General features: G+C 42.9%; 1 protein-coding gene across 2 annotated transcripts; it reads left to right on the top strand.

Moving 5' to 3' along the window:
* The first annotated feature begins 1416 nt into the window (after positions 1-1416).
* On the top strand, positions 1417-12635 carry LOC135541966 (striatin-interacting protein 1 homolog). 2 transcript variants are annotated; one of them, XM_064968495.1, is made up of 21 exons: positions 1417-1553; positions 2174-2243; positions 2346-2420; positions 2514-2648; positions 2797-2917; positions 3058-3126; positions 3210-3316; positions 3410-3537; positions 3650-3832; positions 3959-4179; positions 4327-4392; positions 5077-5140; positions 8991-9062; positions 9177-9251; positions 9358-9455; positions 9539-9665; positions 9844-9944; positions 10054-10120; positions 10314-10418; positions 10536-10740; positions 10952-12635. In XM_064968495.1, exons 1-21 carry the CDS (start codon positions 1443-1445, stop codon positions 11197-11199), a joined length of 2448 nt encoding a protein of 815 aa, XP_064824567.1. In that variant the 5' UTR covers positions 1417-1442; the 3' UTR covers positions 11200-12635. The 2 variants fall into 2 exon arrangements, with proteins under 2 accessions (XP_064824567.1, XP_064824566.1); XM_064968494.1 differs by having other exon boundaries at positions 10949-12635.
* The last annotated feature ends 4000 nt before the right edge of the window (positions 12636-16635 follow it).

Genomic DNA, 16635 nt, shown 5'->3' with positions numbered 1-16635 from the left:
TAAAGTTTTTGTATAAATGTTTTTTGCATCCTCCGCCCAGAGGCAGCAGGTGTTCCGTGTCATGCATCTCAGGGCTCAACCTGTGTCGTTCTTTGTTTTCCGGAGCAGGGCACCGCTCAAAGGAGTGATCAGTGGGGTGGCATTGTGTGTAAAGGGGGTTAAGATGAGAAATAATATTCCTGGTGTTTGTGATGCCTGCAGTTTGGTGAGACACAGACCCGTTGGAAATAGTGAGACAGAGAATACGCTGTCTGTCTTTTTAAGCTTTGATATGGACTTTCTACCTGATAAGGTCAGGCTAGGGTATATTAGCTATTCGGTGATGGTGTTTGTTGCGAACCCACTACGATGCTCTAAGTGCCAAGGATTTGGACATGTGGCAGCAGTATGTAGAAGGGAGATTCCACAATGTGGAAAGTGTGCAGGAGGGCATAGTCAGAGGGAGTGTGAAGTATAGGTCTTCTTGGGTCAAAACAATTGGACCCGGACCCGAGGACAATCAGACCAGAACTCAATATTTTTTTTTAAAAGGGGGACCCAGACTCGAACGGACCAGAGAACATTCAGACCCAAACCCTAATGGACCCGACGACAACCAGACCTAGACCAAAACCGGGTCTAGACAAGAACCTAGTGACAAAAAAACTATGTCTATCATCCTAGTTGCTCTTCTGGTTAACGAATGTCTTTATTTGTTGGTTAGGTCTTCTATAAGTCAATAAATTCACCTTATTCACATAAGATAAATATGCTATAGACTATGCAGAGCTGTGGCCGGGTCCATTTGTGCCCACTCAGGACTATCAGCTAGTTTACATAGACCCGAGACCTGATGACAATCAAACAGGACCCGACCCGGACCCAAGGAAAAGGTTAGAGTTTTCGGGTCTCGGCATTCGGGTTTGGGTTGACCTTTAGTGTGAAGTTGGGGTTGAGAAATCACTGTGCGTAACTGTGGGGGTGACCATACAACTGAGGATCCGAAGTGCCCTGTATGAGAGAGACACATTGAGATTGCCAGAGTTAGAATGGGGAAGAATATTTCATATGCTGAGGCAGTAAGGAGCGTAGAGGATAGCCCAAGGATGAGGGATTCGACTAGGATCCCTCCAGTGAGTAGGCCTGAAGAGAAAGATCCAGAGAAGATGGGGTTTTATTAAGGTTGGGTTTATTGTGTTTATAGCCATGGTGATCAACTGCACTACACTGATGGAGTGGAAATTGATGTGGTAGTTGCAGCAGCATAAAAATATTGGTGTGTGAGAGATTTTAGTGCACAAGATCTACATGGAGTTTTGAAAGAAGGGGTTCCAACCTGCAAAAGGCAGCAGTACTCAACACAGTGTCTAGTCGGCCTGAAATTCACACGAAGAAGAAGAAAGTCTGCGTCTCGTCATCCGGAAAGCCACACAAAAAAGGAAAACTTTGTTGGTCAATCAAACATGGACGTTGGTGGTAATGGTGGTGGATTGATTGTTAACAATAAACAGAGGGCTATGTTACCCAACAAAAGTAGGGGTGAATTTGTCCGTAATCAAAGAAAAGACTCGGAGGTAAGGACAAAACAAATACTGGTTTACTGTATTACGTTCTGCATCATAAATGCATGTTTTGTGCTAGCAACAAGCCGAACAGTAGCTAGCGCGTTAGCCGATACATGCTAACTAGATATTTATTTATCCCGTGGTCCGTTTTAACCCATTACAACTGTTCTGATGACCAACAGTAAGCTAGTCAAGAATTGTGGCTTGCTTTCAGAATTGTTAACCCTGAACACAGAACTGCCACTTGTCCAACGCTACCTGTTAGCTAGCTAGGTAACGTTTGCTACTTGCTATAGCTATCCAGCTTCTGTTTAAATATAGCTCAAGCCTTCTGCTATTCAGAACTCGTTACTATAGTAGATATACCCCCGGGTTTCTCGGGTTCAAGGTGTCTAAAGCGTACAACAGGGATACTTGACATTTCAAGCACCCTTGATCCTACAGCCTACTATGAGTTCACTGTATTGAATACTATCAAATGCAATGGACTTGCTCCATCTGGCTGCAAACTTAAAACAATATTTCCCTAAATAAAAAGACTACGGACATTGGAATGTGCCCACATTTTCGTCTCTTTGTGGTCCGAAATAGCAATACAGTAGTGTATTTTTGTCTGTGTTCCGACATAGGGCTTCTCTGAGTCTCCAGACCTCGAGTTTGAGTATGCAGATACAGACAAGTGGTCTGCTGAACTGTCAGGTGAGGTATTTCTGGACAACCTCCTTTATTTTTTAAATAGTGACCTCTATGACATATTCTCTTGTGAATTTGGTACCAACTTTGCCTACTTATCTTCTCCAGAGCTATACAGTTACACTGAAGGACCAGAATTTCTTCTCAACAGAAAATGCTTTGAGGAGGAATTCCGAATTCATGGTACATACCTTATCGACTTGAATGCGTTGTCTTCCTCCAGCGTGCTTATATAGTACCTCTGACTGAGTGTGTTTTGTTCCTGCCCTATCTCAGTGTCTGATGATAAATGGACTGAGTTGGACGTGTCTCAACACAGAGCTCACGCCATGCGTCTACTGGACGGCCTGGAGGTGATCACCAGGGAGAAGAGGCTGAAGGTGGCCAGGGCCATCCTTTACATGGCTCAGGGTAGGTCATCAGCTATCAAGGCTTTAGCAGCATACGTTTACTAAGGAATCATGTGAAGAGGTAGCTGTTGCCATATGTTTTTATAGTGAGGCAGCCAGCAAACAATGTTTCAGCACTTAGGTCATGTTTCCTATCTGTGGCTCTACAGGGACATTTGCAGAGTGCAGCTCTGAGGCAGAAGTGCAGCACTGGATGAGGTACAACATCTTCTTGCTGCTGGATGTTGGCACCTTCACTGCTCTGGTGGAGCTGCTCAACATGGAGGTTGAGTAAGTTGGAACTACAAATCAGTGAGATGTCATTGTTTTTGGGATAATTCTTTGCTATACAAAATGTTGTCAAAATCAGGTAGCTGATTCTTCTTTCTCTCCTGTTCTCCCCCCTCTCTCCTCTGCTTCTTCGCTCTCAGTAACAGTGCTGCCTGTAGCAGTGCAGTCAGAAAGCCAGCAATCTCCTTGGCTGACAGCACAGACCTCAGGTAAGATTACACACAGACTTTCCTGCAGCTCTATATAGTTATACACAAGTGTATTGGAGTCCTCTGATGCTAGTGTTCCTCAGGGTGCTGCTCAACATCATGTATCTGATGGTGGAGACCATCCAGCAGGAGGACCCAGCTGACTCACCTGAGTGGAGGGCCACTAAGGAGACCTTTAAAACAGAGCTGGGTAAGAGTGTGTGTGTTTTTATTAGATAGAAGGGTTTTGTAGAGGAGTAATTTTGGACCATACTCTTTGCTCTTTCCCCCTTCTCTCACCCAGGCTCTCCTCTGTACAACAACGAGCCCATCTCTGTCATGCTTTTTGGCATGGTGACCAAGTTCTGCAGTGGCCACGCACCCCACTTCCCCATGAAGAAGGTTCTTCTGCTGCTGTGGAAGAGCATACTGGTGAGAGAGGGATTTGATCTTATTTAGCTGATTTTTGGCTATTGTGTTAGCCAGGTACTTTTGGCTGGCATATATATTAGTCTCTTACAACATGTCTTCTCATCTTCTCCAGTTCACCCTCGGGGGGTTTGAACAGCTCCAGAACATTAAGGTGCGTAAGCGAGAGCAGCTGCGCTTGCCCCCCCTCCCAGAGGACAGCATCCGGGTCATCAGGAGCATGAGGGCAGCATCGCCTCCAGCTTCTGCCTCTGACCTCATCGAACAGCAGCAGAAACGGGCACGTCGTGAACACAAGGTAACATCTACCGTGCCTGAATTAAATCTCAATGCAAGGCAACAAAGTGAAGGCATCCCCCTGTTTGACACGTGCTCAATGTAACATTGTCAGGCTCATTCCTCATTACCCTTTCCTCTCCATTAGTCCCTGACAAAACAGGACAACCTGGATGCCTTCAATGAGAAGGACCCCTACAAGTCAGATGACCCTCGTGAAGATGAGGATGACAACGATGACAATGACAACTCCATGGAGGTGGAGCCTTTTCCCATGGAGCGGGATGAGGTCATGCCCCCGCCCATCCCACACCCCCCCTCAGAGAGGGTGAACTTCCCCAAGGGTCTGCCCTGGGCACCCAAAGTCAGGTACGGTGCGGGGCTGAGGGAGAACTCAAGAAGACCATTTGCTACAGATTAATGCTGTGTCTTTAGATGTACTTTGTGGTTTTATGTGTCTTGTATAATGTGCCTAATAGTGTATGACTTTTTTGTTTGTTTTGTTTGCTTTTACAGGGAAAAGGACATAGAACATTTCCTGGAATCAAGTAGAAGCAAATTTATTGGCTATACGCTTGGAAAGTAAGTTCAATTGGTGTTTTCTTTCTTCATTTAAAGATGCACTATGCAGAAATCGCTCTGCCATTTCCAGATTGCTAAAATTCTAATGGTTAACCTAATTTTTTTGTGACAAAACAAGCAAGTACAGTGTAGAATATTATTGTTCCCTCTAAAGCGCTGTGAAATGTCTTTTCCATAACCAAAAATATATTATTTTCAGTTGTTTGAAGCTGGTGTACAAAACCGAAAGTAAAAGATGCAAAACAAAACTTGAGAATGGGAAGTATAGAAATAGCTCACATAGAACAGATCTACCGCTTCTTAGACTTGCTTTCAATGTGAATAACACACTTTTCTATGTGAATTTGGTTGGGTCGCCCAAGAGGATACCTCGGTATTTTGGCAACGAAGCCCTTTATCTATGAACTTGTGCATACCATTTTTATGTTTCTGTGTTTGAAGGAACTTGCTAACTGGCGCTAGCGCAAACCATAGTCTTCCAGTCATTGCACTAATGCTAGTTAGCATTGGCTCGTGAAACTACCTCTTAACTTCCTACATACTGGACGCAGATAAATAAAAATGATATCCACAAGCTCATTGCCCAAATCTTGAAGTATCCCTTTAACAGAGATTTACTATTCGTCTTGAAAAGTAGTTTCCTGTCGGATCCTTGACCTAGATTTCGTGGTATTTGTATTGCAGTGACACAGATACAGTTGTCGGCCTACCCAGACCCATCCATGAAAGCATCAGAACATTGAAGCAGGTATTATGCAGTTCTCAACATGTCTCAAGCATTGTTAAACATGGATAGATGTTCTAGTTCTTGCTTAATAATCCTGCATTGTGCCTGAAAGAGAGCGGCTCAAGTTGGGCTGGTCTGTGACTCACTGACACATTATTATTCAGAAGAATAGGGAAACCTCAGTGTCACACAATTGAGAACTTAATTTCCAGAGGATATGAGTTGGATGTGGTTCTGTACAAAGAAATTATATGAATGAATATATACAGATAGCAATACAATGAATGGGTAATTGGATACAGTAGCACAAGCAATATTATTGTTATCCCGCTAAAGTCTATGCATTTGGTTGGTGGGGGTTCTACTAAGCTAATGTGAAATTGTTTTAATATGTCATACCAAGGATCAATTTGCTATTTGATTTAACTGATTTGATATAACGTTGAGTTTTGCCTTACTGCTTTTAGCCCATAGAAACACGTTGAATAACATTCATACATGGAAAAACAGTCCAAAAAAGGAAGTATATTGTAAAGTGGGACCCATATTTAACCCCTTTTTCTTGCTCAACACTACTTCCATTCATAAAAAAATAAAAAACAGTTCCGGGTTGATGAGTCTTGTGAAGCTTTTGGGCTTCGTAGAACAAAATCAACATGTTGGTGAGAATCTAGGCTTGAGATGATGGCGTCATTAGTTTGTAGCTCAAAACGTTTGGATTCTACAGACAGAAGTTGGCAGATTGGCGGGACCAACTTCAGACAGTCCCGTGACACTTGTGGGAAGCTGAGGGAACCATCGATTTTGGGAGAGTCTCAGCTTTCTATAGTGGGGTCATATAGTGCCTTCAGAAGGTATTCACACACTCCATATTTTGTTGTTACAACCTTGATTTAAAATATATTAAATAGAGATTTATCACTGGCCTACACACAATACCGTATCATTTCAAAGTGGCATTATGTTTTTTCTAAATTGTCTTGGGGGGGGAAAAATCTCTTGAATGAATATGTATTCAACCTCTGTTGGCAAGCCTAAATAACTTCAGGAGTAAATATTTGCTTAACTCACAAGTTGCATGGACTCAATCTGTGTACAATAATGGTATTTAACATGATTGTTGATTGACTACCTCATCTCTGTACCCCACACACACAATTATCTGTAAGGTCCCTTAGTCTAGCAATGAATTTCAAAAACAGGTTCAACCACAAAGATCAGGGAGGTTTTCCCGTGCTTAGCAAAGAAGGGCACCTATTGGTAGATGGGTAAAAAAGCAGACATTGAATATCCCTTTGAGCATGGTGAAGTTATTAGTTACACTCTGTATGGTGTATCAATACACCCAGTCACTGGGTGTATTGATACAGGTGTCTTTCCTAACTCAGTTACCGGAGGAAGGAAACTGCTCTGGGATTTCACCATGAGGCCAATAACTTTAAAACAGAGTTTAATGGCTGTGAAAGGAGAACCATGGCTGGATCAACAACATTTGAGTTACTCCACAATACTAACCTAAATCACAGAGTGAAAAGGAAGCCTGTAGAGAATGCACAGATTCCAAAACATGCATCCTATTTGCAATAAGGCACTAAAGTAATACTGCAAAAATGTGGCAAAGCAATTCACTTTTGGTCCTGAATACAAAGTGTTATGTTTGGGGCAGATCCAATACAACACACTACTGAGTCCCACTCTCCATATTTTCAGGCATAGAAGTGGCTGCATCATGTAATGGGTATGCTTGTAATCGTTAAGGACAGGGGAGTTTTCCAGATAAAAAAAATAAATGGAGCTAAGCACAGGCAAAATCCTTGAGGAAAACCTGGTTGTCTGCGTTCCACCAGACACTGGGAGATGAGTTCAACTTTCAGCAGGACAGTAACCTTAAACACAAGGCCGAGTCTTCACTGGAATTGCTTGCTAAGAAGATGGTGAATGTTCATGAGTGGCAGAGTTATAGTTTTGACCTAAATCTACTTTGAAATCTATGGCAAGACCTGAAAAATGTTTTTCAAGCAATGGTCAACAACACTTTGACAGAGCTTGGAGAATTTAGAAAATAATTATGGGCAAATGTTGCACAATCCAGGTGTGGATAGCTCTTAGAGACTTACCTAGGAAGACTCTCAGCTGTAATCGCTGCCAAAGGTGATTCTAACATATTGACTCGGGTGTGAATACCAATGGCTGTGCACCTGGCCAGTCATGTGAAATGGAAATAAGATGCTTCTATATTTCATTTTCAATAAATTTGCAAGAATGTCTAAACATTTTTTCACATTGTCATTATCGGGTATAGATTGGTGAGAGAAAAATATATATTTAACCCATTTTGAATTCAGGCTGTAATGCAACAAAATGTGGTAAAGTCTACACTTGTTGTATTCGGCACATGTGGCAAATAAAGTTTGAGGGGCATGAATAATTTCTGAAGGCACTGTCTTACACTGAACAAAAATATAAATGCAACATGCAACAATTTCAAAGATTTGACTGAGTTCCAGTTCATATGAGGAAATCAGTCAATTGAAATAAATTCATTAGGCCCTAATCTATGAATTTCAGTTAACTGGGCAGGTGAGCAGCCATTGATGGGACTGGGGGGGCATAGGCCCACCCACTTGGGAGCCTGGCCCACCCATTGGAGAGCCTGGCCCAGCCAAGCAAAATATGTTTTTCCCCTCAAAAGGGCTTTATTACAGACAAATATTCCTCAGTATAATCAGCTGTCTGGGTGGTTGGTCTCAGATGATCGCGCAGGTGAAGAAGACATGTGAAGGTCCTGGGCTGGCGAGGTTACACGTGGTTTGAGGCGGCTCATGGTACAGAATTAAATATTAAATTCTCTGGCAACAGCTCTGGTGGACATTGCTGCAGCCAGCATGCCAATTGCCCACTCCCTCAACTTGATGTAACCTTTATTTAACTAGGCAAGTCATTTATTTTTGATACATCTGTGGTGTTGTGTGACACAACTCCACATTTTAGTGGCTTTTATTGTCCCCGGCACAAGGTGCACCTGTGTAATTATCATGCTGTTTAATCAGCTTCTTGAAATTCATCCACCTGACAGGTGTGACATAATCTTGGCAAATGAGAAATGCTCACTAATAGGGATGTGAACCAAATTTGAGAACGTTTTTGTGTGTATGGAGCATTTCTGGAATCTTTTATTTCAGCTCAAGAAACATGGGTCCAACACTTTACATGTTGCTTTTGTATTTTTGTTCAGTATAGTTAGTAGCCCAAACCGTTCGGATGCTACAGACGTTTTTGTGAGAAGACTGATTTTTTTTTTGTGATGTGCCCTGGTCTAAGAAACACCACTGTTGCTCTGCCACCTTCCACAGCAGATGCGGAAGGCCTACAGTGGCGAATTGAGACGCAGCCCATGCAGAAAACCATTTCTATAACTTAAATAGACAGCTTTTTATGGAAGATTTTTTATTATGGTAATTTGATTTCTGCGTGGACATTGATTCTAGGGGGATAGGGATGTACGAAAAGGACTGTATAACACCTAGCACAACTACTATGAACAACTAACAATACAGATTGGAACTGTAAACAGCAAACACAAGTTACAATAGTTACACCAACTCAACTTTGTCCACTCACTCCATTACACATGTCCACTTGGAGAGAAACCGAGGAGTCTCTGACCTTTGAAGGGCTGTCAGGTGTCTGGCCCTCTAGCAACCTGACCCTAGCACCCTATCAATGGCCTGGTCACTGGGATTTTGAGGGGCATGTTTATCATCCCCCAGTCTCTCTGGCACTGTTGCGGGATGGGTGGCGTGAGCTGATGAGAGGGGACCTCACCACTGGTAGTGGGAAGACCGTGACTGTGTTCTCCATTTCCTTGCAGCATAAGTACATCTCTATAGCTGAGATTCAGATTGCCAAGGAGGATGAGTTTCAGAAAACTCCATTGTCAGGGGTGAGTGCCAATGCATATCACTGACCTATCACTGGGATATATGCAGGAATATTACTGTCCGAGAGCAAGGGCAACAAGTGTTTATTTAAAAAAAAATCTATTGTTTGTTTATAGGGGGAAGAGGATGTGGAGATGTGCTCCACTGAGCTGCTATACCAGGGCATTCTTCCCAGCTTGCCTCAGTACATGGTGAGTGTTCTGCTCCCCTTGTATGCTGATGAACATAGATCTCCAGTCCATTTCTATGACCTCTAAACCCTTGGTAAAATTGACCTGTGACTCTTCTCCCTATCAGATTGCCCTGCTGAAGATCCTGCTGGCTGCAGCCCCCACCTCCAAGGCCAAGACAGACTCCATCAACATCCTGGCAGATGTGCTGCCTGAGGAGATGCCGTGAGTTAACTGTTCGTTTTGAAAGGGAGCTGTATTCAGTTGAGCTCCAATTGAAAGGGTTTGATTTGATACTGTATCTGCAGGACCACGGTGCTCCAGAGCATGAAGCTTGGTGTAGATGTTAACCGCCACAAGGAGATCATTGTTAAGGCCATCTCTGCCATCCTGCTGCTGCTTCTCAAACACTTCAAACTCAATCACATCTACCAGGTACTGGCAACCCACACTCAACCACTGCCACCAAATACAGTCAAACTCTGACCTAGCCTCATCTACCAAGTATTGACAACCACTTAATAGGGGTGGTCATTTCTCTCAAGCACCTCAAACTTGTGAATGGTCTTACCTTGCCTTACCCTTCAGTTTCTTGTGGGATTTTTTTCAACAGTTTGAGTACATGGCTCAGCACCTGGTGTTTGCCAACTGTATTCCTCTCATTCTCAAGTTCTTCAACCAGAACATCATGTCTTACATCACAGCCAAGAACAGGTACTTTGGTGGATTTGAGCCATTTCAAGACTCCGATGATCAAGAAGTTCTGTGACCTTTTTTTTAGTAATCATCTCTCTCACCGCCTTTTTCATTCTATCTCCTGCAGTATTTCTGTGCTGGACTTCCCTTACTGTGTGGTGCATGACCTTCCGGAACTTACTGCAGAGAGTTTGGTAAGTTGCACACTCCATCCCTCGCATAATTGAAATACTTATTGTAATATGAGCTGCTGAACTTAAACACCTTGGAAATGTTGTTGTAGAATAGGTTAGGAAAACACCAGGGTACCTAATGGAAGTGTTACAGCAGTCAAACATTGGAGGTGAGGTGTTGGTACCAATTGGTTGGTTTGTCTGTGTTCTTCAGGAGGCTGGAGACATTAACCAGTTCTGCTGGAGGAACCTGTTCTCCTGTATCAACCTGTTGAGGATTCTGAACAAGCTGACCAAGTGGAAGCACTCCAGAACCATGGTGAGGGAGAGACCCACCCACCCAAAACAATGCAGAGTTATTCTTATTCACTTGGAGAGACATCAGTCTGCGATTCTTTTAGATCATAATTTCATACCTTGCACTTCTCTCTGTCAGATGCTGGTGGTGTTCAAGTCTGCACCTATCCTGAAGAGGGCGCTGAAGGTCAAACAGGCCATGATGCAGCTGTATGTCCTCAAGCTGCTCAAAGTGCAAACCAAGTACTTGGGCCGCCAGTGGAGGAAGAGCAACATGAAGACCATGTCTGCCATCTACCAGAAGGTCCGCCATCGCCTCAATGACGATTGGGCCTACGGTAACGGTGAGTCGCTGTCAACACAAATCGACCCAGAAAAAGCCCATTGAGTTTTTCAGTCAGTGATTGACATGATATGATTGGGAGCCTCATAGCTGCTATCATAGACGTAACCGTGAAACATTTCCCCACAATGACTGTGAACTGCTAAATGTAAGCACCCCTACGTTTGTCAAGTTACCCCAAGTAATGAGCTTCCATGTTTCTTTGACAGCAGACCTGGATGCGCGGCCCTGGGACTTCCAGGCAGAAGAGTGTGCTCTGCGCGCCAACATTGAGCGCTTCAACAGCCGCCGCTACGACAACAACCAGAGCAACCCTGACTTCCTGCCCGTGGACAACTGCCTGCAGAGCGTTCTGGGACAGCGTGTCGACCTGCCGGAGGACTTCCAGATGAACTATGACCTCTGGCTGGAGCGAGAGGTCTTCTCCAAGCCAATATCCTGGGAAGAGCTACTGCAATGAGAACAGGGCTGGGGTTGGGTGGTGGTGCTATAAGGAGGTTTTCATTACACCTCCCCAAGGTGGTAACAATAGTCTATATCCCCACCTCTTTAAGTGTATCTCCTATAAGTGCAAATGTTGCTGAACAAGCATATCTGTTACTTAAAGACAGCATTCATAGAGCACTGCATTTGTTTGTGAAAACGATGCAGACATGAGTCCCAATAACAAACCTTATCCTTGCATTGTTGTCACCTCATGCAGAGAGGAGTAACAAGTCAGTAAGTTATATTTAGGAGGTAAAGGGTCAACAGCAAAGCCACCTAAATGTGGACCTTCTGCATTTCCCCTACACAGTTGGACCAATCATTTATAATCCCTGAATCCAGGCACTAGACCAGGGTTTCCCAAACTTGGTCCTGGGGCCCCCCCTGGGTACATGTTTTTGCCCAAGCACTACACAGCTGATTCAAATAATCAAAGCTTGATGATGAGTTGGTTAGTTTAATCAGCTGTGTAGTAATAGGGCAATAACCAAAACGTCCAGGATCATGTTTGGGGAAACCTTGGGGTAGATTTATCCCATGTAGAACCCTTTTTTGTTTTGAACTGGACCTTTTTACAGAGTGCTATAGGTCTTATCAGCCTTGTCAAACCTCCCAGGGTGGGGATGTTAACCCTTTGTATTCCGGACTTCTTACACACTTAACCCCACTTCTGGGTGGCGGCCCAGTACTTTGCCCTTCAAGCACTACAGTATAGTATGATAACCTTTAGGAACAAGTGCAAAATAAAAAGTGTTCTGTTTGTAAGGGAGGAGTTGCTTGAGTGTGTACAGTATGTGTCTGACTTATGGTTACTGCTTTAACCTCCTGTTGATCAGGCTTTTGAGTCCTTTTTGATGTTCCACTGTTACTCTACGCACTGAGTGTCCATTGGCTTGTATGAATCACACACCTGTATGCAACACAGGCGGAGGACGTTTGGTATTAAGACATTTTAATTAAATTTACAGACTAACGTTTTAACCTAAAGCAACAGGAAAACGTGCTGGCGCACTCCACAACCTGGTCGAATAAGAACTTGGAAAATGTACTTTATTGTGTGTGTGCATACAGTGTGTGTGTGTGTATACAGTATTTTTGAGAGTGGGGAAAGAAACAAAATGAGCCCTATGTTATTATTTGTGGTTCTCACTTAACAAGCTAACAGGTGTTTTTGTTTTACTCAAGGGAACAATTTTGCCCACCTGATAACTCCTCAGATTTAAGATAATTTTATAGTTGCATTGTGCTTATACTTATTTGCTGCTTCTATTGTTTTTTTTTTGGTCTTATAATGGTTATGAAAACAGATGTTGGGGGAAAAACCCTTATTTATCATGGCTTTTGTCAATCTGTTTTACATTGTGTGACTAAAAATACTGGATAAAAAGAATGCTCCCTCTTGCTCTGTCATTCTTGTTTTTGTTTTATTTATATAATGGAATAAGACAGATTTCTGTCAAACATCTTGATTTTTTTCCCCTTATAAACTCGGCAAACAAAGAAATGTCCCTTTTCCAGGATCCTGTCTTTCAAAGGTAATTTTTAAAAATCCAAAAAACTTCACAGATCTTCTTTGTAAATGGTTTAAACACTGTTTCCCGTGCTTGTTCAATGAACCATAAATAATGAATGAACGTGAACCTTTGGAACGGTCCCTAAGACACTAACAGCTTACAGACGGGAGGCAATAAGGTCACAGTTATGAAAACTTAGGACACTAAAGAGGACTTTCTATTGACTGAAAAACACCAAAAGAAAGATGCCCAGGGTCCCTGCTCATCTGTGTGAACGAGCCTTACGCATGGTGCAAGGAGGCGTGAGGACTGCAGATGTGGCCAGGGCAATAAATTGCAATGTCCGTACTGTGAGACGCCTAAGACAGCGCTACAGGGAGACAGGACAGACAGCTGATCGTCCTCACAGTGGCAGACCACGTGTAACAACACCTGCACAGGATCGGTACATCCAAACATCACACCTGCGGGACAGGTACAGGATGGCAACAACTGCCCGAGTTACACCAGGAACGCACAATCCCTCATCAGTGCTCAGACTTTTCGCAATAGGCTGAGAGAGGCTGGACTGAGGGCGTGTAGGCCTGTTGTAAGGCAGGTCCTCACCAGACATCACCGGCAACAACCTATGGGCACAAACCCACCATCGCTGGACCAGACAGGACTGGCAAAAAGTGCTCTTCACTGATGAGTCGCGGTTTTGTCTCACCAGAGGTGATGGTCGGATTTGCGCTTATCGTCGAAGGAATGAGCGTTACACAGAGGCCTGTACTCTGGAGCGGGATCGATTTGGAGGTGGAGGGTCCGTCATCGTCTGGGGCGGTGTGTCACAGCATCATCGGACTGAGCTTGTTGTCATTGCAGGCAATCTCAACGATGTGCGTTACAGGGAAGACATCCTCCTCCCTCATGTGGTACCCTTCCTGCAATCTCATCCTGACATGACCCTCCAACATGACAATGCCACCAGCCATACTGCTCGTTCTGTGCGTGATTTCCTGCAAGACAGGAATGTCAGTGTTCTGCCATGGCCAGCGAAGAGCACGTCTGGGACCCATTGAGCACGTCTGGGACCTCTTGGATCGGAGAGCGAGGGCTAGGGCCATTCCCCCCCAGAAATGTCCGGGAACTTGCAGGTGCCTTGGTGGAAGAGTGTGGTGACATCTCACAGCAAGAACTGGCAAATCTGGTGCAGTCCATGAGGAGGAGATGCACTGCAGCACCTAATGCAGCTGGTGGCCACACCAGATACTGACTGTTACTTTTGATTTTGAACCCCCCCCCTTTGTTCAGGGACACATTATTCCATTTATTTTAGTCACATGTCTGTGGAACTTGTTCAGTTTATGTCTCAGTTGTTGAATCTTGTTATGTTCATACAAATATTTACACATGTAAAGTTTGCTGAAAATAAACGCAGTTGACAGTGAGAGGTTGTTTCTTTTATTTTACTGAGTTTAGTGATCTTTTGCTAACAACTACTGCTTTTGTAACGGATGTGAAATGGCTAGCTTAGTTAGCGGTGGTATGCGCTGAATAGCGTTTCAATCGGTGACGTCACTTGCTCTGAGATCTTGAAGTAGTAGTTCCCCTTGCTTTGCAAGGGCCGCGGCTTTTGTGGAGCGATGGGTAACGATGCTTCGTGGGTGACTGTTGTTGATGTGTGCAGAGGGTCCCTGGTTCGCGCCCGGGTATGGGCGAGGGGACGGTCTAAAGTTACACTTTCACAGACTCAATGCTCATCCATAGGTCTCTAACCACTCAACCTATGCTGCTGCTAAAATTATTTTTGATTTATTACTCTGTTATGCTGCTATCCATTGATTATTGATTGCCATTAGTATTTATCTACTTATCCTACTACTGGTCACTATTACTCCTGTTTACATGTATATATTACCATAAGTATCTATATATTCCTACTACCAGTCACTTTTCAGCTCTGTTTACATGTACAGTACCATTCAAAAGTTTGGACACACCTACTTATTCCAGGGTTGTTGTTTTTTTTCACTATTTTCTACATTGTAGAATAATTGTGAAGACACCAAAACTATGAAAGAACAATCATGTAGTAACCAAAAAATGTTAAACAAATGAAAATATATTTTAAATTCTTTGAAGTAGCCAGCCTTTACCTTGATGACAGCTTTGCACACTCTTGGCATTCTCTCAACCAGCTTCATGAGGTAGTCACCTGGAATGTATTTCAATTAACAGGCGTGCCTTGTTAAAAGTACATTTGGGTAATTTCTTACCTTTATGCGTTTGAGCCAATCACTTGTGTTGTGACAAGATAGGGGTGGTATACAGAAGATAGCCCTATTTGGTAAAAGACCAAGTCCATATTATGGCAAGAACAGCTCAAATAAGCAAAGAGAAACGATAGTCCATCATTACTTGTAAGACATGAATGTCAGTCAATCTGGAAAATTTCAAGAACTTTTAAGTTTCTTCAAGTGCAGTGGCAAAAACCATCAAGCGCTATGATGAAACTGGCTCTCATGAGGACAGCCACAGGAAAGGAAGACCCAGAGTTAACTCTGCTGCAGAGGATTAGTTCATTAGAGTTAACTGCACCTCAGATTGCAGCCCAAATAAATGCTTCACAGAGTTCAAGTAACAGACACATCTCAACATCAAGTGTTCAGAGGAGACTGTGTGAATCAGGCCTTTTTTAGCTTAACATCCCCACCTGCCCTGAATAATGGGTCGCCACTCGTGCACATGTAACCTATAGCCTGTTTTAGAGGAATGTAATCATTAAATATTGTAAGAGCTTTCATTGGCTGCTTATGCCCCCTTTATTTACCCTATGGTTCTGACTTGGTGTACAGGGAGAATACTGTAAGAACGGCCCATGTTCTGAATTCTGTCACTGTGCATTTCAAAAGTGCTGAACAAATAGTTATATTCACTACATCCATCCTAGCTCGCTCATTAATGTCTTTATCGAAATTACAGATTGCCTCTTATCCGCTTGTCATCCCGTTATGCCATAGTTTGTACATCTGAATTATCAGTAGAAACCACATTTGTTTAAGCAAGTCAGCCATAGCAGATATGTATTTTTAAAAGGCAGTAAATTAGTCTAAATGAACTGTTTCGCTGCCAGACAAGGTTCCGCTGATTGCCAGATGTAGCAGTGGTAAGGATTCATGGTGCTGAAAAGAAAGCTCTGATGTTGGGACAGCTTTATGTAGGCCCCAGTGGTGTGAAGTACTTAAGTAAAATACTTTAAAGTACTACTGAAGTAGTTTTGGAGGGGTATTTGTACATTACTTTACTATTTATATTGTTGAGAAAACATTTTTTTTACTTCTCTACATTCCTAAAGAAAATGATGCACTTTTTACTCCATACATTTTCCCTGACACCCAAAAGTACTTGTTACATTTTCAATACTTAGTAGGAGAGAAATTGTCTAATTCACCAATTATCAAGAGAACATCCCAAGTCATCTCTACTTCCTCTGATCTGGCAGACTCACTAAACACAAATGCTTTATTTCTGTTGGTGTGCCCCTAGCTATCTGTAAATTAATGTTAAAAAACAGATTGTGCCATCTGTTTTGTTTAATATAAGGAATTTGAAATTATTTATACTTTTACTTTTTATACTTAAGTGCATTTTAACAATTACATTTACTTTTGATACTTATGTATATTTAAACCAAATACTTAAAGATTTTTACTCAAGTAGTATTTTACTGGGTGACTTTCACTTTTACTGGAGTCATTTCCTTTTAAGATATCTTTACTTTCACTCAAGTATGACAGTTGGGTGCTTTTCCAACCAGGCCCTAACAGTTTGTGGACACCGTTTGTCACCGTTATAGTGCAATTAATTCATTGTTACGTGTTGTGTAGGGGCTTTGCTAGCATGCATATAACATT

This window comes from Oncorhynchus masou, chromosome 6 (assembly GCF_036934945.1).
Source record: "Oncorhynchus masou masou isolate Uvic2021 chromosome 6, UVic_Omas_1.1, whole genome shotgun sequence".
NCBI lineage: Eukaryota > Metazoa > Chordata > Actinopteri > Salmoniformes > Salmonidae > Oncorhynchus > Oncorhynchus masou.
This window is presented reverse-complemented; position numbering and strand designations above follow the sequence as displayed.